At 54.4% G+C, this 21,995-nt stretch overlaps 2 protein-coding genes across 5 annotated transcripts; both read right to left on the bottom strand.

Moving 5' to 3' along the window:
• Positions 1-418: 418 nt before the first annotated feature.
• On the bottom strand, positions 419-2,267 carry CNTF (ciliary neurotrophic factor). 2 transcript variants are annotated; one of them, XM_069857138.1, is made up of 3 exons: positions 2,107-2,267; positions 1,734-2,023; positions 419-1,493 (listed from the first exon to the last, which is right to left on the bottom strand). In XM_069857138.1, exons 2-3 carry the CDS (start codon positions 1,845-1,847, stop codon positions 1,020-1,022), a joined length of 588 nt encoding a protein of 195 aa, XP_069713239.1. In that variant the 5' UTR covers positions 1,848-2,023; positions 2,107-2,267; the 3' UTR covers positions 419-1,019. The 2 variants fall into 2 exon arrangements, with proteins under 2 accessions (XP_069713239.1, XP_069713238.1); XM_069857137.1 differs by having other exon boundaries at positions 1,734-2,267.
• A 680-nt stretch (positions 2,268-2,947) lies between these two features.
• On the bottom strand, positions 2,948-21,688 carry ZFP91 (ZFP91 zinc finger protein, atypical E3 ubiquitin ligase). Of its 3 annotated transcripts, none has more exons than XM_069857139.1 (11): positions 21,341-21,686; positions 20,847-20,872; positions 12,212-12,448; positions 11,931-11,967; positions 11,382-11,471; positions 10,916-11,038; positions 8,635-8,689; positions 8,074-8,148; positions 7,366-7,480; positions 6,759-6,858; positions 2,948-6,434 (listed from the first exon to the last, which is right to left on the bottom strand). In XM_069857139.1, exons 1-11 carry the CDS (start codon positions 21,661-21,663, stop codon positions 5,924-5,926), a joined length of 1,692 nt encoding a protein of 563 aa, XP_069713240.1. In that variant the 5' UTR covers positions 21,664-21,686; the 3' UTR covers positions 2,948-5,923. The 3 variants fall into 3 exon arrangements, with proteins under 3 accessions (XP_069713240.1, XP_069713242.1, XP_069713243.1); XM_069857141.1 differs by having other exon boundaries at positions 12,212-12,427; positions 21,341-21,685; XM_069857142.1 differs by lacking the exon at positions 8,635-8,689 and having other exon boundaries at positions 8,074-8,152; positions 21,341-21,688.
• Between the last annotated feature and the right edge of the window lie 307 nt (positions 21,689-21,995).

Raw genomic sequence — 21,995 nt, forward strand, 5'->3', positions numbered from 1 at the left:
TCATCTTCCTCCCAGCAGGTCCCCTCTCCCCCAGATCTCTCCCCCTGCAGCCCCCAACCAACCCTTCCCCAAGGTGGGAACGGGGCAGCCCAGGGTCTCCGGGAAGGCTGAGCCTCACTGTCCCACCTGCCCCAAGAAGTCACATCATCCTGGCTGATCTCCCAGCCCTTTTATTCACTCGGCAGCCACCACATCTATTCAGCAAGAAAATCACGGCTTGGGCAGCTGTGCAATCTTGCACGGCCTTCCCCTTCACAGGGCAAGCAATGTGGCTGGAGCCGTGCTGCCTGTGCCACTTCCAGTCCTAAAATAACCCCTGGAGGCACAAACCTCCTTGCAGAGGGTCTTCTGAATCACAGCCTCCAGTTAAAGGATTCTCTCCATTACCTCATCTGAGCAGTTAAGAAATCCCCCTGACAACTCCCTCCCCCCCGCTGCAAAAAAAAAAAAAAGCCCCCAAGCAGTCAGAGCAGGGATAGAAGACGCAGAATTGGAGCAGGCAGGAGGAGAGTCCACGTGAAGGAGGCAAAGCCTTGCATCTCACAGCCAGGGCGCAAGTCCCAAGACTCCCTTCACCAGGCTGCATTCTCTGTCCCTTCACTCCCACCGTGCCTCCACAAGATTCCCGAGGCGGGTTCCATCCCTCAGAGACAGCACTGGCCATGCCGGGTGGTGGCTGGATTGCAAACAGAAGGCTAGCACCCCCGCAGCCGGCAGAGGGTCACTGTCCCCAGCCCTGGGGGGAGTAGCAGAGCTGCTTCCTGGGGGATAATCCCACCCCACTGCAGGCAGAGCCCCAGCCACGCTAGAGGTCACCCCACCTGAGGATTCCTGCTTCTGCCAAGCTGAAGTGTGGCCAGCGCCTGTTTCCCCACAGGGAAAGGGGTACAGCATCGTAAGTGTGGGGGTGAGTGACGCGGTCCCTCCCATCCGCCCCACTCCTGGCACAGCCCCTCCACAGGGGTGGGCCAGCAGGGCCCTGGCTGCCCCCCGGTGGGACCCCAGCCCTGCAGCCGCCCTCAAGGGCTGTTGGGCGGGCTGGGGGCTGAGCCGCTGCCCGGGCTGGCCTTGGCGAGTTGCCGCAGGTCCCGCGAGGACCTGAGTGCCCACTGGGCCAGCTCCCGCAGCACTCGCAGGCCACGCAGCTTCCTCTCAAAGAGGCTGACGGGGGGTGGCGGGGGCGGCTCAGCTCCCTCCTCACTGGGCGGCCCACGGCTCTCCAGCCGCAGCAGCTCCTCGAGGTGGTAGGCGAAGGCTGAAACCTGGAGCAGGACGGCCGCCAGTGCGCGGCCCAGGGTGGTGTCCGCCTCGCCCAGCTGCTCCCGCTGCTCCTCCAGCATCTGGGCCAGCAGCACTCGGAATGCCCGGTACGCCACCAGGTTCTCCAGCAGCCGCTGGGTCCCTGTCTGCTCATCCCAGTGCTCCACTGCGGCCACCGGCACACCCTCCACTGCCGCCATGCTGGCCGAGGCGTCCAGGCCCTGTCGCTCCACCTGCAGGGCGAGATCCGGGGTCAGCGGAGAAATGGGGGACCCCATGCCCCGGCTCCAGTGGCCCCAGAGCAGCCGACCTGAAGGCATCCAGGGTACTGTGTGGCCAGGTGCTCCACGCTCACCCAGATACTCCCTCATTCCACCCCCCATCCCTACTGTGGGCCAGAGCCAGGAGCCTCCCCCAGACCCTGGGAGCGGTGGCCGCCCCGCCAGCAGCCAGAGGGAACTGGGAAAACTCACATAGGTGTCCAGGAGGTTGATGACATCCAAGCGCATCTTCCCAGCCAGGCGGATGCCCCGGCTGCACAGGTCACGATGGCGGAGGGCAGCGGAGGGGCTGTCAGCTGCCGCCATGGCCGGGCAGCAGTCACGGGCACCCAGCTTGCGGCACAGCGCCTGCCCAGCCCGGGGAGGACAATCCCTTGCTGAGCTGGTGCATTCCAGCCGGGAGCTCCACTCACACGTCTGCTGGCCTGGTTCTCCCCCTCTTCCGCGCCTGGGGCCTGGCACGACGCTGCGAATTCCCGCCTCTGGGATCAACAGCGACAGACAGATCATTTCCCTAATTCCCCCACGCTTTGCCACCCCAAGTGCCTTGCCTAAACAGTCTCACCCGGCAGCAGCAGGCTCCCAGCCCCGGCTATGACCCATTTTGCCCTCCCTGCCGCTCAGGGAGAGCAGCAGCACACGCTAATCCCGCCGGCTCCTGCCAGAGTGCGGGAAACCACTGCCGGGAAGAGGAGAGCAAAGCCCGGACATTGCTCAACACCTCAGATGGGGGCCTGAGCAGGGCAGGGCATGTGGGTTCCAGCACAGACAGAGGGGAGCCCCGAGCTGGAGACCAGCACCAGCCACAGCCCCACCACCATCAGCCTTCCCATTCCACTTGGCTGTGCAGGACTGGGTCCTCCAGCTCTAACCCCTCTTCCCAGAGGGATCCTGACCTAATGTGGGGCTGCAGGTGGGGATGAGGCCCCAGCCCCCCACCGCAGATGAGCTGCACACACTATGACAAAAACAGCCCTTGCGGTTGGTTTGGTTTGTCCTCAGTACGTTTATTTTGGTTACGGATTACCCAGATTAAGAGAAAAGAACAGGAGTTGAAAAGCAGTTTCCCTTCAGCATAATAGTACACTGAGCCCTGTCCCAGCCAGGCCGGAGAGCAGCCCTGGTCCTCAGCCCAAGCCCCAGCACCGATGGTCAACCCAACAGCGTCGTTGCCACGTGGTGGCTACTGCAAAAAGGGCTGATGAGCCCCAGGAGCCCCTGGCTCTGGCTGGCACAGCACCTGGCCCAAACCTGCACCCAGGGCCCCTGGAGAGGGAGGCTCCTGCCTGTAGTGCTGCCCACACCAGGCTGAGTGCCTAAAGCTCTCCAGGGTGCAGGGGGCAGGGAAGGGCCCTGTGCCGCCTCTATTCCCTCCCCAGGAGGAGAAAAAAAATAAATACAGGGAAAAAAATACAAAAGAATTTATTGCAAACTACTACAATAATTTATTGAAGCAAACTGCATGCGAGTGAAGGAGACATCGAGGGGAGGAGCTGCAGGAGGGCTGTGTCAGTTCTGGGGTTCCAGAGGGGAGCGTGAAGGGAGCTACACTGGTCTCTCCTGCACAGGGGTTAGCAGGCTGTGGTTAGAGGGGACACAGGCAACCGTCCGAGACCAGGAAAAGAAAAAGGAGAGCTACAAGAGGTGTGCATGGAAGGACAAGGCGGGGAGTGGCAGGGATCAGAGGTGTCCAGGCCAGGAAGCAAATGAGCTGCTTAATCCTGCACCCCAGAAATATGGCTGATAACAAGCTCTTTGCTCTGCTCAAGGTGGTTGGGGCAGATGCAGGATGAGGCAGCCTCCCTCACCTCCCAGCCTGGTGCCCAGCACCAGAGGTGAGCAAGCCCTTGACCCAAAAGCATTTTAATGCCATCCCTCTGGAAACAAAATCCCAAGCTCTCCGTTTAGTGTTCTGTGCAAGACTGCCCGCTCCACAGCGCCCACGGGGCACAGGGCAGGGCATGAAAAGCAGCTCCAGCAGCACGGTCTGCAAGCAGCGTGGGGACAGTGTGGCCAACCCACACCTCTCAAGCCCATCTGCTGCTGGTGGCCAGGAGACATCACTGGACAATGCGCTCAACCAGCTCCAAGCCTCCCTGGACTCAAGACCAGGAGGGTCAGGTTTTAACATCTCTCATTCTGCTGCCCCTTTCTGGTTTGATAGAGGAGGGGACTGCCTGGCCACCTGAAAGCTTCCTGTTGGAAACCACAATAATTTGATCCAAGAAAAAGATTGGATCATCCCAACTGCAGAAACTGGCTTAAAGTTAAGCACGATACCACTGTGGTCCTGACCTGCACTGCCCCAGGAGACCCACGTTCAGGCACACTGGGCCCTCAGCTCCAGGAGAGGCTCGTGGCCAGATGCATCTCCTGCGGGAATGGGAGCCATGCTGCTGCTGTGGGGGATGCCCACGCCCCAGGCAAAAGGCATCAGCGCTACAAACTGCTCAGCCTTGAACCACCCCGGCATCAGAAGTGTTCCAACTTGCTCTGACAAAGACATCAGTGTATGGGGGGGAAGGGAGAGCACAAATCCGGATCAATGGCCCAATAACCGCTGCCAGGCTTTGGCCACAGCAGGATTTCCAGGCAGCATAGGGGATAGGGGGGGAATTCAGCCACTATCCTGTAAAGAGTTCCCAATTGAATTCTATGTCTTATTGCTGCTCTCCAGACCCCTGGCACGCAATTTTGCCGAGCTGTTGGGTGCTGCAGGTCAACATAGCTGACCTTGTGCCCAGACAAAATCCTTCAGCTCTGCTCCCAACCACACAAACCCAACCAAAGTAACAGGCAAACAAAACTCCAGGTTATTCTTCACCTCTTCCAAAATCACTATGAATTCAAGGCCACTGATTCTCCACACAAAGTTCCAGGTAAGAGCAAAAAGATCCAAGTCTCCATAGCAGACACATGATACTCAATGTAAACTTTTCCAAGGGCTCAGAGCTGTCCCAACTATACCAACAGGCAACACTTGAACCGCCACGTTCCAAAAGTAAGGGTGTTTGTGCAGAAAAGAGCAGCTTTGTGAACATGGCTGCACATCGCCCCCCTCGTCCCCCCAAAAACCAGGGCTACGGAGAGCAGCAGAAACAGTCTGTTTCCACGGACAAACAAGCCCGCGACAGCCATTCCCAGCTGCTGCTTCAACATCTCCGTCTAGACCTGAGGAGAGGCAAAGCGTGACAAGGAGCACAACATTACTGAGCAGCACACAGCTCACAACTGTCCTAAGCCCTGAGAACAAGTTCCTGGCTAAAGATGTTCTGCCTTGAAAGGCAAGGGAGCAGGGAGGAGGCAAAAAGAGCATTTAATGCAGGGAGCTCACCCCAACCTGGAGGGAGGGAGACAACAGCCAGCTATTCCACCACTCACCTCATCCTCCTGCTAGAACGCTGCTGCAGAACTCCCACTGCAAACAGGCCCTTCTCCAGGGTCTCTCTCTCTACTCTGGAGAAGCTGCAGGAGACATCTGACTCCAGAACGCTGCCTTCGCTCCAGCTCTCCCAGCTGCGTCACAATGGCACGATACTCCTCACGGCTCGCTGGCACGAAGGAGCCTACTGGGAAACAGCCTGAACCCCTTCCACCTCCACCCCCTAAGAACAGAACTAAAAAAATACCGACCCTTTTTTAATCAATAAATAAGGAATCTTGTTACCACAACACAAAAACGAAACATGTTCAAAGTGCAAATTGCTGTCGTCAGACTGGGATGCTCCTCCTTGCCTCTCCCACGCAGGGCTCCCGTAGCCCCCGGGCCTCTCCAAGCAAACATGATCTATGAGCCAGGGCGTTCCCTCGACTGCCTGCCAGAGCTGGAGCATGGGAGCACAGTGGGGAGAGGGGAGTGCGCGGCTCTGCAGCTCTCCCTGCCGAGGGGCCTAAAGTGCAGAGCCAGACTCCCACCCCGGGAGGAAGAACGAGCCTGCAGGGACCAGAGTGCAGGGATGCATAGAAGTCAGGACCAGGGTGAGAGGGAGTCCTACGAGACTTGTTCAGAGCACAGCAAACGCCTTCTAGCTTGCGAGTGGGGCCACATCAAGGAGTCAGAAAGGCGTCTGCTTTGGGGCAGAGCGAAGGGTTTCAGCAGTCCCCCCTCCCTTGGAGAAATCCATCGCTCAGTCTAGTGTGCTCTGGTAATGGCAGCATGCGCCCCTTCCTACAAAGGAGCGGTGGGAGAGAGAGAAGTGGTTGGGAGAAGAGGATGTGCTGTGATCCACACTGGAGGGGAGCAGACCCTTCGGTTATTTACTAGTATTGTCAGTTCTGTTTAACTTTTCTCTCTTGCCTTGAATGTCTCTTCTCGTTTTTTTTTTTTCCAACTTTTAAATACAGAGTCCAAACTGTCCCAGCACCCAGGTGCTCCACACCCATTAGGGCCCAGGGGAGTCAGAATCTTCAATGAGCACCTCCGTAGTAGCCCCCAGGATCTCTGTGTTCATGACCAGCCCATCCGGGTTCGCGCTGCTGCCACTGCCCACAAAAAGCTTGCCATCAGCCACCAGGCTCACGCGCTCCGCCCCACTGCAGTACGTCTTCGGCATCCCGTCAGGGCTCAGCAGCAGACAATCCGCTGGGGCAGTGCTTCCCAGGGGATCGGGAAGGAGAGGGAGGCCCTGGCTGTCAGTGGGTGGTGCAATGGCCTCAGGATTAGTGCCCAGGATGTCGGTGCTGGTGATCAGGGCACCCGCATTGGCAGCCAGTGCTTCGGCAATGAGCACTTCGGGGTGGCTCTTGGCTTTGTGGGCCACGACGCTGTCCTTCTTCTCAAATTTCTTGCCACAAATGTTGCAGGAGAACTGGTAGAAGGAGTCTGCATCATGCTTCTTCATGTGCCAGTTGAGGGAGGCCTTCTGCCGGCAGGTGAACCCACAGATCTCACACCTGGGAAAGCAGAAGTGGAGGTCACAACAAAGGGACATCCCCGCACGCCTGTGGGTTGACAGCAGAGGCAAAGAGGCAGCCCAGGAAGACATCCAGGGCTCACTGAAGTGGGATGTCATCACAGCTCCAGCTCTTCCAGGAGTTACGTTCCCCGCATCTTTACTGAGACACGAAGCAGCTCATACTCCAGGTGTGCGCTTAAAGAGAGCTGGACACCACAAACTGGTCCCAGCCCTGACTCCAGAGCTGCCCCCGCAGTCCCAGATGGGCCCCCATCCAAGGGTCCCCCAAGGGAAGGGAGCAAGAGAAGGAAGAGGTACTCACTGCAAGGGCTTCTCGCCCGTATGGATCATCCGGTGCACCGCCAAGTTATGGGAGCTCTTAAACGCCCGGGCACAGTACTCACAGATGTAATCCCTTTGATCTAAAAGGCAACACGAGTTGGAGTGTCACTCTCCCACAGACCTGCTCCCCTTCTCAATTCTATCAGGTTGCAGGCAAAGCTGCCCAAGAAGCATCAGAACGAGAAGTGCTGGGTGACCAGCAGGCACAGCAAGGGAGGATGTGTCCCACAGTGCATCCCAGCAGCTCATCAGGAGAGTCAAGGCGTAATTGGGATTCTCCTAGGAGCTCATTACCCACCCTGACCAATACTGAAGGACTGTTAAATTAGGACAAAGCTCAGCTTGTTTTATTCCTCAGCAGAAACCCCAGTGATACTTCCCAGCGAGTGAATAACAAACTCTACAGCCTGTTCCTTTCATTTTCTTAAAAAGCAGTAATCCAGAAGGAAATAATAACCTGCTGCTGCTGCAAGCCTAAGGATCTGCCTCTTCTTCGCTCTCCCCAGAAGTCCTAGAGGCTTTTCCATTTTTCCCCCTCTGGTCACTGACCAAGGAGCCGTTTATAATCATTTCCCACTGCTCTGTACCTGTGTGGTGTTTGGCATGCCGCAGGAGCTGCTTCTGGAGTCGGAAAAGCCGACCACAGGAGGGATGAGGACACACATATTTTTTCTTCAGCAAGTGCTGGTACTTTATGTGATGCTGTAAAGGAAGAGTGAAAGGTTCTGGACTCTTTACAGGGCTAAGAGAAGACCTGGGATGTATCAATCCCTTTTAAATTAAGGGAGGGGAAATTTAGACTGGATGTCGGAAGAATTTTTTTATAATGAGGGTGGTGAAACACTGGCAGAGGTTGGTCAGGGAGGTAGTGGGGGCCTCATCTCTGGAAACATTCAAGGTCAGGTTGGATGGGGCTCTGAGCAACGTGATCTGGTTAAAGATATCACCACTTCTGTAGAGGGGTTGGACAGGATGGGCTTTAAAGGTCCCTTCCAAACCAAAGCATTCTGTGATTCTATGATCCCAGCCAGCCCCTCAGCCAGCCGACAGACTCCAATCGCTGTCCAGACACACTTGTGCTATGAACACTCATCTCCCTGGAGAGAAGAAATCCACACGGATGTGAGCATCTAGGAGCAGGACAGAGACACATGTGTGCCACAACTGATCAAGCCTACCAAAAAGACAGCGTTAGAAAAGATTGCTCAGTTCCAGCAGACGATGAGCTGTCTGCTCCGAATGGCCCTTCCCTGTCCTCACACATGTCATTTGGGAAGTGAAAAATCTCAACCAACCTGCAGGTAACGTGGGTGAGCCAAGACAGTGCCACAGCCTTCCATCTCGCAGCGGACATACTGTATTGGAGGCTTCTTCCTGAAAAGTCGGTAAGAAAATGGGCAGTCTCGTTAGCAGATGCAGCAAAAGCCAGGGCAGCGGCAGGATTGAGAAGTGCGACATGACAGCAAGGGATTGCTGCTCCAACATTCCCCACTGGGTAATGCTGAGGTAGACTCTGTCCAAGAGTCTCCTCCACTCCTAGCACTACCTGAGGGCTCTCCCCAGAGCTGAGAAAACCCCAGCAGGCAGAGTTCTCAGAACTTTATCGCTGGGTAATACCAGGGATCAACTCAGAAGGAGCACAGAGGGCTGCTTTAGTTGGAAGGACTCAAACCCACACTTTCAGGGAGAAGGGGGAAGGAAAGGAGGGAAGTCAGGGCACACTGCTACTTTTTTCCTTCTCACTTTAAGGCAGATTTCTGTTCTGTGTGAGAGAGATGGCATTGAGACAACCAGTGTCTCTGCGAGGGACACAAGGGAAGCAAGGCTTCAGAACAGAACCGAGCACAGGCGATCACTTGCCTTCGCTTGGGCAGCCGCGGGCTCTTGTCATCCTTTCTCCTCCTTCCCCTCCTGTAACAGGGTTACAGAAACAGAAGTGAAAGAAGCTTATTTACGTTGGTAGCGGGCAGAGTTTGAGGTGTATGCTATAGAGAAGGAGCATGCTATAAGAAATACTACAGAGCTCTTATGGGCTGTTAGGCTGAAAAGTAACATGGCACCGGTCAAGTCTGCTGCTCTGGATCAAAACGCCTTGAAGATTTCCAAAGGAAATGCTCTTGCCATAGATGGGCAGGGTCCCTAAAGGAGTTAAGTAACCAGGCCTCTGTGTACATTGTCCCTGTGCTGAGCAGAACAGCCCCATCACATCGACAGCCACTCCCCGTGGAGCCACAGTCCCTATGCTGCCAGTGCCTGGGTGCATAACATCACTGCTGCGTGACGCTGGGTGCATGTAGCAGAGCTCTAACCTTCCTCTGCCAATGTGGCCACGCAGTGGCCACAGGGCTGCTGCTGGGTCACTGTACACCACGTCCTACCCGGCTGCTAGCTCAAACATTTCCCAGCCCACCACACGCAGCTGCACAGGTATCGGTACACAGGCACCAGGCAGCTGCAGCTGGGAATTACCAACTCCTCTGCCCCAGCGAAATGAGGAAGGACCACTCCAAGAAACCCTCAGACAGACATCACGCGCTCCACATCTTTAACTTCAAACCTGCAACTGTCCCAACAACTTGTGACCTTGTAATTAAATTCCCACCTTTCCAGGCTGCACAAGTGCACAGGGGACTCTGCCCTCCTCAGTTCCTGCTGCAGTTAGCAAGTTATCGCCTCATCAGCTGCAAGCTCTAGAAACAGCAATTGAGTGCAAGGTGGAGGCAGGTTCAGAGGAAGGCAACATTCCTGAGGAACAAGTGCTCTGTGTGATTCGCTCTCCCAGCCCCTCCCATTCCTTAATGCATTTTTATAAGGGTGTAATTTGCCACCACACTCCCAAATCTATGGTGCACCCCATTTCCTCTTTTCTGCTGGGTCACGTTCATACCAGATGAAAAACATCAATCTGCATGGCGAGAAAGAGCAGGATTGATGATCCAGCAGGTATTTTAGAGTCCTCTGAATTAACTGCAGCAGCTTATATGCCTGTCAGGGCAGAAGTCTGTGCTCCATCTGGGCACACCCATGCTTACAAGTGAAACACAGCCTCTAGGCTGACAGCTGTGCCGGGAACACCATGCCTGCTTAGTCGCACTGCTGCAGAGACCACTGGCAGATGGATGGAGTCTTCTCTAGGCTGTACTGAGACGTCTTTATTGACAGCGAGACCATGCCAGTAACGCTCTGCACAGGCACCCGGCATTAGATCCAAGCCTCCCGAGGAGGAGCAGGTTTTATTATGCACAGAAGCAGCGTCTGATGCAAACACTACACCGGCAACCTTTATAACAGCTTCTCTAATGGGAAAAACATACTCAGAATATTAGCATCCTTACTCCTCTCCCATGCCAATCAGCTCTGCAGCAGCCTGGAAGCAGCCAGAGGAATTGGCTCTGGTGTGCACAGCCCCTGTACGACAGGCCAGCGGAGGGAAGTCTCCTTTGCTCCCATCGCTCACAGAGGAGCTCCAGGACAAAAACTGCTAGTTTTCCCCTCATGCTATCCCAAAGAATGTCCTTGACACACATAAATCCCATCTACCTCAGTTGCCAGAAGGAATGCTTCAGTGCCAAGTTTCAGGACACCATGCCCAAAGGTTACGAGCCTCTGCTCAAAGCCCCAGTGCCTGACTCAGCAGTACCAGTTTGTTCTTTCATTTCTCCGAAATAAGGGAGGTTTTCCTGAGCTCTGTCAATTCCAAACGTGGACAGAGGACACCTACCACACAAGATGTACACGGCATTCCTGTGTCTGCCCCTAGGCACACCAGAGCAGAGACGCTGCCTTCTCGGACCGGCTCTCCAACTCAGCCTAAGCCACTTCAGACATCACACAGAAACCAGCTTTAGGAATTTCTGATGTATTTCATGCTGTGTGACCACACCCAGGCAGGCCGACTGACCCACAGCATGGGAAAAAAACCCTCAACTTAAAATAAATGAGAATACCAGCTCTTGTGTTTTCCTTGCCAAACATGCACAAGATACTAAGAAGCAGGAATTCCACCAGAACAACAAGTTCTGCCTTATTATCCTTCAGGCCCAGAGGAGGAGAAGGGAGCCAACAATCCAACACTGCTGCATGCTCGAAAGAATGCAGAACGTACACCGCTAGATGTAACTGCAGAGCTTTACTCACTTCCTTGGTGGCTCTTCATCTTCCCGGAACTCACTCTCTTCTTTCACTTCCACTTTAATCTCTTTCTGTTTCTCTTTCTCCTCCTTCCCCTTGCTAGCTTTCCTTCTTTGCTTTGGTGCTTCCCTACAAAGATACAAATACAACATGTTACTCCAGTGCTCTTCCCCTTGCCTGCTTTTTTTACAGAGATTAAAGCAAAAACTGTATGGAAGTTCCAATCTACTTATCAAGCCCCACTTCTAAGCAGAAGTATGAACAAGGATGAAGGAAGAACTGGGCAGCCAGCAGGGCTCTAAAGCCTTCAGTCTGTTAGAGAACAGCCCTGAAAGCGGTAGGCAGCATTTAGGCCACACAGTGTCCAATGGGAGCCATTGGCAGGGTTGCTGGGGTTGTATTAATCCTATTCAACAAAGTTGTCACCATTTTTAGGGTCTAAAATCAGAGCTAAGTACAAAATCCAATATACTTCTCTAGGTGGGGCTTGTAGGTTTCATCTTTTGGATCATCTTTGAAGGGAACTTCCTCCTCACTGATAAGCATCTCCTCCTCCTCATCACTGCTGGGAGAAAAGAAGAACAGAGGACTTTAGCAGCAACAGTTTGAGCACTACTGCAGCAACATCCATGCACATCATCACCAGGGACGGTAGAGATTACACAGCACTTTCTCATCCGGTCTGACCGGGGAGAACAAATGGCTCGTACTGACGACAGAACAGGCAGGCAGGGCAAGGCAGTGTCCTCTCGTGAGCCTGCCTAACTATAGTACTTGCTCCTGGAGGAATAAAGCTACCAGGTGAGATGCCCAATCCCTCCCTCCCTCCACAATATCTCCTGACAGTCCATCTGCAATCCAGACTGAACCACAAAGGTCTAGGATTGAATGAAAACAGAGCTATCATTTGTCCCACTGCCCCTTCCACAGAAGCACTGACACTGGGAAAACTCAGGCCCTTATTTTCCCTTCTTGAGACACTACATAGGAAGAAACGTCACCGCAAAACAGAGTTTCCTACCTGATTCCAGCTGGAGACTGGTGTTCTTCTGTGGCCTCTGAAAGGAAAAGTCACCGTTAGGTTTCCATCTGCGCTTGCTGTGGTGAGCTTGTCTGTCTAAGACCCCTCTGGTGGCATTCGGTGCCTGGAGTGCTGGTGGCAAGAGGTGACCAGGCAGCACCACATCTGACCAGCCACCGTCCAGCACTCAGCTCAGAGGGACAGCTGTGTCCAGGTCCCCTTCAAGGGTTCCCAAGACTTGTCTGTCTCCAGGCACTTCCACGTGAGGACTCCACACATACCGTATCCCAGCTGGTCTGTGTTTGGCTCTGACTTGCAGACGAGCTGCAGGGAACCAGTCTTGGATCTGGAGGCACGTGAGTTCTCGGTGTCACGCTGGCGGGCTGCAGCAGCTGACCTGCTGCTGCGCCAGCTCCTGCTGGGCCTGGCTGTGCCGACAGCAGAGTCGCAGCTGAGGACGCTGGAAACCTCCTCCTCTTCCTTCTCTTCTTTGGGATCTGAAACAGCCATTGCAGTCTCTTTAATAACAACAAAGAACACAGATCCCAACAGAATCACGCCTCTCTCTGCTGCCTGATGCTGAAAAGTGTAAATGCCCTTGCCTGCTCCAATGGGGACACCACCGCCTCTCTCAGGCTTGGAGTGTGCCTCTGCTGAGCCAGATCAGACACAGCCCAAGGCCTTATCGCCGCCAGCCTTTCCCCAAAACTCCCAGCACGTTTCCTACTGCCTCTAAGAAGAGACACAAACATTTTAAAACAGCTTATGTTTCCCTCTGATGAAAGCTCATAAGATGATTATTTGCTGGCTCAAATCTCCCCTAAGCACTATGAGACAGACGCTCATAAACCCCAACAACTGCTTTATGACAGACTTGCTCTAAAATTGGACCACCGAGAGAGTTACGTTTGGAGAATCCCCCAGACACACACTTAATCAGAACTGTACACCTGGTAACAGCTCTGAGGAATCTGAGCTGATGATCCTGGTCTTATGCTGGAGCAAAAGGCATCACAAGCGCTGTCAGCCTGAGGTCCTGCACATATTTACAGCTTCTACAAGGAGTTTCTTTCTGCTGATCTCCAGATAAGCTTTGGTAAGGTAACAGAACTGGCTAAAATGTCTATGTGAGCAAGTTCATTCCTTAAAAACCGGAATTCCCAAGTACAGTTGACTCAATCTCACTTTTTTGGTGCTTGCTGTGACACTTCATGAACTCAAATGCCTTTAGGAATCTCTCAAACAATGTGCTAAAGAGACTGCTTCCAAGTAGCTGTCTTTGCTCAGCATTCCCCGTTTGCCACTGCTTTGAGATACTGAGTCATCTACAGCGCTCCACAAGGTCTGTGCTCCAGGGAGGCTCTGACCCACTCCTCCTTACCCAAACTCATTCACACTGCTGCCCAGTTTCAGGCGGGTTCCTTCTGCCTGAGCAGCAGCCAGCAGCACCACTGAGATACCTGGGAGCTTATCCAGCATCTGTTGGCAAAGTCAGCAGACATTCCTGGCCTGGGGAGCAGCTCAGCCTTGCTGGGAGTCCCAGCGAAGAGCAAACTACCCATTAGGAGCTAAGAGTGTGCCCTGGCAGCCAGGGAGCTCTGCAGCCTCCCGGGTGCCACTCACTGGAGCACAGTCAGGAAGCACAGGGTCACGGTTCATCCCCACTGCTCAGCCCTCCTCACCATATGTGCGTTTCCCCTCCAGCTGTGGACACCCACTGCAAGAAGGCTGTCACCACTTCTAAGCAGGTTTTGAGGGGACCTCCAAGACAGTTGAGAGCTGAAACATGCAACCTGTGAGCAGCAGCCGAGGGAAACATCCTCACTGAGCTTGAGAAACGGAAAACCCTGGGGACATAACAGCAGCCAGACAAATGTACAAGCAGGTTATTGAGCAGCCCAGGCCTCCTTGCTGAGGCACACAGAAAGAGAGATGGGGAAGTGGCCACCACCTGGAATAGAGGAATCTGACTGGATACAGGAAAAGCAGTGCACCCCAGGAGGAGCCAGGCACTGGAAGAGGTGAGGAGAGCAAGGCTGTGCGGCCTCTCCATGGAATGCTTTGGGTGGGAAGAGAACTTAAAGCCCATCCAGTCTCACTCCCTGCAGTGAGCAGGGACAGCTTCAATAGGATCAGGTTGATCCAAGCCTCATCCAACCTGGGCCTGACTGCCTCCATGGATGGGATATCCACAATTTCTCTGGGCAACCTCTGCCAGGGCATCACCACCCTCACAGGAAAACATTTCTTCCTTATATCCAGTCTGAATCAAACCCCTTGTAGCTTGTCCTGTTGCTGTAGTCCCCAAAACATCTGTCCTCGTTTTTCTTATAAACCTCCTTTAAGTACTGGAAGGCTACAATAACATCCCCTTCTCTGCTCCAGGACGAAGATCCCCAACTCTCTCAGCCTGTTCCCATAGCAGAGCTGTTCCCATTCCCTGGATCACATTCGTTGCCTCCTCTGGCCCCACTCTAACAGATCCTTGTCCTTCCTGTGCTGAGGGCTCCAGAGGGGTCTCACCAGAGTGGCACAGAGGGGCAGAATCCCCTCCCTCACGCCTGCTGGCCATGTTGCTGGGGATGCAGCCCAGGATACAGTTGGCTTTCCAGGCTGCCAGCACCCATCGTCAGTTTCTGTTCAGCTTTATACCCACCACCATCCCCCAAAACCAAGAGGAACAAGACAGATGGAAGAAACATTGCAGTATGGATAATCAGGCTCCACTCTTCCAACAAAAATTATGCTGCTTGAATTTTCTGAGACTGAAACACAGGAACATTTTAAACGAGAATGGCTGTAGTCAATTCTGTGTTTAAAACTTGTCAACACCACGAGCCCTGGCCAGCCGCAGTTTCCCTGGGAGGATCCTGTCCTCCCAGAAGCTGCATGGAAAGTGGATTACATGCCAACATCCTGTTAGGTCGCTGCTGGCGCCAGCAGCTATGATGGACACCAGGCCATAGGATCCGGCCTCCAGCAGGACAAAAGAGCGAGGGAGGCAGCAGGTATTGAGGCGGTGCCAGGGCAAAGCAAAAGCAGCACAGAGCGCTGGCTTCTCTGATCAGGTGCTACACAGTGAACAGGGTGCCCTCCTGCTGGCAGATCCTCTTGGCCAGTCAGCACAGGGGCCTTCAGACCAGACCCAGCATCGCTGTCTTTTGCCCAAATCGCATTTCATGGAGAGGGGGCAACAGGAGCTACGGCTTGGCAAAAGGAGCCTGCCTAGGAGTGTCCCTGCACCAACACTTCCCTGCGCCAACATCCACTGCTATCCACCGCAGCCCACAGACTCTGCATGAGTTTCCTTCAGAACTGTGTGGATGCCCCCATCTTTCTACGAATTTGTTCAAGAGAGATGGGGAAAACTGGATCAGGGGTTTCAAAGCCCCATCCAACCTGGTCTTGAGCACCTCCAGGGATGGGGCAGCCACCACTTCTCTGGGCAACCTGGGCTACGGCCTCCCCACGCTCACAGGAAAATATTTCTTCGCTATTTCTTCTGCCGATCCTTCCCAACAGCCTTTACTGAACAGTGTACAGGGCAGAGACCATGTCCAGACTAGAGTGATGGTACAAGAGGCAACAAACGCCTTTTCATCTTAATATTTGTGAGGACAATACTGGACTCTTGGCATGGCTGTGCTGCGCAGAGCTCACCCCAGTCCCACTCCATCTTCACACAGCACACTGGCTAGGCAATTCCCACCTTGTGCCTGCAGCAGCAACACATTCCCACTCACACTCCAGCTCTACGCCAAGCACTCCCCATGGGGTCATCAACGTGTAAGAGCAAACCCACCCCAGAACCTGCAGCACCTTTCTCTACATGCACCAGCACTGCCACAAGATGAGACAACAGGGGTAAATAACAGAGTCTGCCCACTGCCTCCTCTGCCAGACCAGGAGATAAACTCACCCTCCCAAGTCCCATTTCCACCCTCCATCACAAACCGTCTTTGCAGACAGAACACTGGAGACCAGCACTTGCACTTCCAAGGCTTTGCTCCTTGCCTCTTCTACGGCCACATCCCTCCCCATCCCACAGCACTTTCTTTTAGGAGACTGTTCCCAGAACACGATGCTTGCTGTTCCCTTGGCATACCACTGGATGCAGTCAAGGGAAGAGCATGTCCAAGTGACCGAGAATCAACAGGGCCAAGCAGCAAAGATGCACGCCCCACAGCTGGCACCTCCCAATCTTCCTCTGAAGGAAAACCAAGTTCCAGGCACACAAGTTACTCATCACAAACGGCAAAACAGGAAAGTCCAGACCAACTGCATTTGCTTCCTGAAGCAGCAGCTGCTCCTCCATCACAGGTCTTGCACAATCACCCCGTGTCCACCCAGCACTCTCCTCCTCTCCGCTCCCCTGATAACTTGCAGATGAAGTGGCTGTGTTGCTCTGTATCTTGGGAAAGATAACCAGGTCGCCAGAGGCCAGAATTGTCATTCCCTGCAGGAACGGAGTGCGGAAGTAACCGGTATGGATGTCAGCACTGCCGGCAGACAGAGCTGTCCACAGGTTCTGATGGAGACCATGGGTGGGAACCCTCTGGAAGCAGAGCCTCTTGCTCCTCCTACTCACAGCAGTTTCCAGACCTGGCACAAATCAGCCTTTCCCAACAGCTGCACTGCCATGCACTGGTCTGGGTGAACCAGCAGCTTGAAACCCCCTCCACTGCTCTCTGAACTAGGAGCCATTTGGTATTCCACACCTTCTCATACAGCCACACTACATCAGACGGCCAGCTCTTCATCTAGAGCCCCTTCCTGCTTGCAACACATAGGGAAGCTGGTGGCAATAACGGATTCCTCTCTTCTTTGACATCCCGACAGGAACAAACAACGCTGCCCCATCATCTACCCATGGGGCAAAGGAAAAGGAAACTTTCAGCTGTCACCAACTCACAGTTTTTTGATTACTAACAAGGAATGTTCTAAACTTTGATCTGTGAAGCAACTGGAAAGCACTCTGATAACCCTGTGGAGAGAACACCTCCAGAAAACACCCTGGCACGGCTAAGGGAAAGCAAAATAAATTCCAAGTTACAAAACAACTATTAAGGAAACAAATGCACCACAACGTACGCACAGCTCAGACTGCAACACAGATTTAACACAGTGACCACACAAGAGAAAGCACCGAACAAGTAGTTTTATAATGGCATAGACAAACATGGAGCTCAGGAAAAAAATCCAGTGCAAACCTCTATCCCATGGCTCTCCTGCCTCAGACAGCTGTGAAATTGTGCACACAGGAAAATCCCTGCTGGCATCAAGGTAGGTTTGGGCACATTTTATACAGTTTGGCTTAAGTAACACTTCTCTCTCAAAACACTGACAAAGTCTAAATGGAACGCAGTCATTACCAAGAGGGATGGAGCTGTAAGAACACAAAAAATGAGGAACAGCACAAGTTATCCATGCTACAAAACCATTTGGTACAGCTGGAGTCTGAAAGTCTCCCATCTGTCTTTCACCTGTGGAGTTTGACTGGTGTCCAGCGGTTAAGCAGATCACTACAGAGCAGACTGGGCTCCCCATGCACCTCCCTTCACAGCCTGCAAGGAAGCGGCTCTCTGACCTCCCTGCAGCCTGGCAGCCCCTCTGTGGGAGAAGAGCTGACACCTGTACCCACAGCACGTGAGACAGCACCGCTGCGCGGGAAGAATGGGGGAAAACTGTGTCACAGAACAACTCGCCAGACTGCTCTCCACAGGTGCGAGCACCCAACAGAAGCGTTCCTTTCCAAGGCACGGTTCCCAAGGCCAGGTGCTGGAGAACGTAAATCCTGCTGGCATCATCCCCCAGCCCACGCTGTGCAACCTTTGACTTGAGAAGGGACTCCCAAGGAGGTGACTCTCCATGCACACAGCACCACATTTCTCAGTCACTGTTTTGGGTAAATAAAGGCTTCACGTGGCCCTCTTCCACCTCTCCAAGTTCTCCTTCCCACTGTTTAACAGCACCACCACACAACCACGTACCTACGCACACCTCACTCTCAGCGTTGCAAAAAGCATCGATTCAACACAAAGCTGCAAGATGAAAACAGGCAGGAAAAGTAACCTGCACCAAGGACGGTGCTCACGAAGCATGTTTCCGCTGTGCAACACCAGCAGAGCATGGAGATTCCGTTGTCCAGGTGTTTGTACCGGGCAAAACACTTCCAACCCCACCCTTGCTCCTCTTGCTGCAGAAGTAACCTTCTCGCAATCAGAAGCTCCAAACCTCCGAGGCCAAGCAGATGCGCAGAACTGGTTAGGCTGTAAGACTGCACTGGAGCAGCCGGTCTCGTCTGACTGTTAACGCAACCTGAAGAGCCACAGTAAGCACACTTGATTTTCAATTCTATGACAGAAGTCTATGAAGCGTATTCATTAAATCTATACGCCAATAATTAAAACTATTCAGGATTAACTAAAATGAAAATGATTTCCACAAGAGCATCCAGTGTCATGGGAAGTCAAACGTGAATTACATCGCACGGTGTGAGTCCAGCTGTGTGAATCCATTTACAAGTTGAGATTAAATGTTCTGCTTACGTAACTAATATTCCTACAGGAACACATCAGGGAGACACTGCCATTGTGTGACGAGGCAGAGAGGAGTGGAAATACAACCAGTACAGCTGACTTTGCAGCTGCCTTCGCGCACACCAGGGCAGTAACCACCATGTACTTGTTCTGACGCACCACACGCCTTCGACTTTACCCTTCCCGTCATCCTGCTGTCAGACCTGCACGGCTGGACCTTCATGCCTGTAGCAGAGCACCCCTCTGATCCCATGGCACCGTACAGAAGAGCCTCAAACCTGGCCCGGCACACCCACTGTTGCAGCACCTTAGCATAATCTTCAGTACAAACCTTAGCATAATCTTCAGTACAATTTTCATTTGCTGCAATGGACGTGTCCATGGGTTCACCTCACCTCAGCAGTCACTCGCCCTGAACACGGGTCTCGCCACTACATCTCTGCTGAGGAAAATTTAACACCCTAAACCAGATTTAGTATCTTATAGTAAAGACGTGTACAGCACAAATCACCACATGGAATTAAACTCCATGTCAGAATACATGCCAGCCAATGTGAGTCCTAAGTGCCAAAGCTTCTCTAGAACTGTTCAGCAGTGTTCCTGGATGTCTTCCTCAGCCCAGCTCCAGACAGGGGTGAAATAACGGATGGTTTTTCACCTTCCAGAAGCATGGAGGACTCCTAGCCACCAAAACCTTGTGGTTCACTTACACTTGATTTGGCTTCTCCAAACTTCCTATGCTAAAGGCCTGAACAGGATTGGCCAAAGAAAGGCAATCCTGTCTGTTCCACATCATCCCAGCAAGCACAGGCATGTGGCAGGGACCTCAAGCCAGAGCGCAGCCAGGGCACAGCACTGCAGCTTTCTCACCTCTGCGGTTTTAAAGACTATAAAAAACAAATGAACAGAACAATCCCCAAGGCCGGTTTCCCTTGGACTAGAAGCAGTCACCGCTTCTGAGTGCCAACTTCCACACAAACTCCCCTGCTATCTGTTTTGACTGCAAGTCTCATCTTAATACAGAGCCCAAGAAAGGTAATAAATACTTTTTCCACTCTCACATTCGTGGACAGATGAATCTCTCAAGCCCACAGTTGAAGACTAAACCAGCTGAAACCACCAAACGTAGGAAATTTCAAACTATTTGACCCTTCCCAGAACATCCCAAGAACCTGGGGTAAAAATGGGACCATTCTACGTGCTTACCACCACCACCAGGTAACCATTTCTGCTTAAGGGTATCTGAAACACTGAAAATCACCACTAACGTGATGTTAACACCATATGCATGCAAAGAGACAACACCAAGCCTTTCTGCATATTCCAGCAACTTTGTTTTGACGCAAAAGTCTGAAGCTCTGCCCTCCCATTATGCAGTGAGAGGTAAATGCACACAAGAGGCCTCTGTACTAAACACGTGCCGGTTACTGCTAGGGTCTGCAAAAACACACCTTGCCAGCTTGAACTGTGATGGGTTTCTGCATCCAAATGGAATAACGCTACAACCTCGTGGGCATGAAGTTGGAGAGTTACAGAACTACAAGAATAAAGGCAGCCTTCCAGATAAAAATACCTGCTAAGAAGAACTGAGCAGCTCCAGTAGAAAAAGGAATTCACTGGGGCACGCATGTAGCTGCCTTTCCTCGCTGTTTCATTCTGTGACAACTCTCAGGTGCCAACTCAAAACTAACAACACGCAGTGCCTCCTGCACTTAGGACAGTTTCCCACATCACAGGCTAAGGAGCAAAGCCCTCTGACAGCTTCTGCGCAAAAAGCAGATGTAGAGCTCCCACAGCTTACACTGGAAGAAGAAAAACGCTCTGCCCCTGGTCACAGCTCCCCACAGCTGGGGCATCTTGATCAGACCCATAAAGCTCCTCTCTCTTATTCAAAACTTTTCCCTTTCATCCCTGAGGGAATAAGCATAAAAAAATCCACTTTCTGCTAAAGCCAGAAAAGGACAAGGGTAAGTATTTGAATACTCTTATTTCCACATCTTCCCCTTGTCTCCTGCAGAGCAGTGCTGGTATTGGTGATGGTGGCAGGACAATGCGAGCCCAGCGTTTGCCAGCTGCCCGGGACCACTGTGAGACGGCGCCTGCTCACGGCGGTGCTGTGCGCTCACAGCTCTGGACAGCCGGCAAAGCCCTAGTTGTTATCCAGAAGAATAAGTTTTAGCACATTGGGCACGTGCAACCATCGATGGCAGTGGCAGCTTATCACAGTTCCAGCCCAGAGAGACCTTGGGAAGAGACCACACGTCAACAAGCAACAAAACACTATTTACAAGGAAGACTCAGCAGATGTTTGGCTGCTTCTGTGGGAAAGCCCCAACTGCTGGGGTGAAATAGAACGCAGGAGTAATTCAGCTCTTACCTTTAAAAGCTGCTTTATCCGCGCACCTGAAAAAAAACACAAAAGGCACAGATGAGAGAGAGCTCCGACAGCAGGAATGAGAAGTGATTGGTGTGAAGAATGAGCTGGGATTCCCAACTGCAGACAGACACCCTGCCCTGCTCCCAAACACCAACAGGGACGATTTCACCCCGAGAACATCTGAGCGAGCGACAATAACACAGCAGCAGCAGCCCAGCCGTGCCCACAGCGGGTGTGTCCCACCCAGGGCTGGGGCCAGGCGGATCGGCCCCAGGAGCGGAGCGGCGGTCACCGCCTTGCGGGAAAAGAGACCCGGAGACGCCGGGCGGGTACCGGGGGAGCCGGTGGATCCGGCGAGAGACAGCTCCGGGACCGCCGCCGTTCGGGAAGAGACCGGCGGGCCCAGCCCGACCCGGACAACGAGGCGGCGCCGTGGGGCGGCCCCGGGAGAGCCCGCCCACCGTGCCCCCGTCCCGGCCCCGCGGGACACTCACCCGGCCCGGGGCGTCTTCCTAGCGGCGGGCGGCGTCTCGGCGGCGGGTTGCTCGGCGGCGGGCCGGGCCCCGGGGCTGCTCCGCCGGCGGCGGGGATACTCGGCCTTGCGGCGGCGGGAGGCGGCGGCGGCGGCTGCTGGTCCCCCCGCGGCGGCGGCGGCGGCCCGGCCCCGCTCCCGGCCGCCCCTCAGCACCCGGCTGCCACCGGACTCCTCCCCCGGCTCGGCGGCGGGCGGCGGCGGGCGGCGACGGCCCGAGGACGCCGGGCCCTGCGCGCTCGGCTGCTCCGCGGCGCCCCCCGGCTGCTCGGCGCCCGCCGGCATCGGGGCGGCAGCGGCGGCGGCTCCGCGCTCCGCCCTCCCGCCGGCCCGGTCAATCACCGCCCGCGGCCCCCGGCGCGCCAATCGCGGCCCCGGCCCCGCCCCGGCCCCGCCCCCGCCGCGCGCGCGCCAACCCGCGCCCCGCCCCGGCCCCCCCCGGCCCCGCGCTCCCCACGCGCGCGCCCCGCGCCCCCCCGGCCCCGCCGCCCGCCCTCCCCGCCGCGGCCCCTCCGCCCGCCCCGCTCCTCCGCCGCGCTCCTCCGCCGCGCGTCCCGCGCCGCCGCCGGGCTCCCCTCCCTACCGCCGCTCGCCGCCGCCGCCCGCGCCCCTCCGGC

Source organism: Phaenicophaeus curvirostris, chromosome 5 (assembly GCF_032191515.1).
Source record: "Phaenicophaeus curvirostris isolate KB17595 chromosome 5, BPBGC_Pcur_1.0, whole genome shotgun sequence".
NCBI classification, from domain to species: Eukaryota; Metazoa; Chordata; class Aves; order Cuculiformes; family Cuculidae; genus Phaenicophaeus; species Phaenicophaeus curvirostris.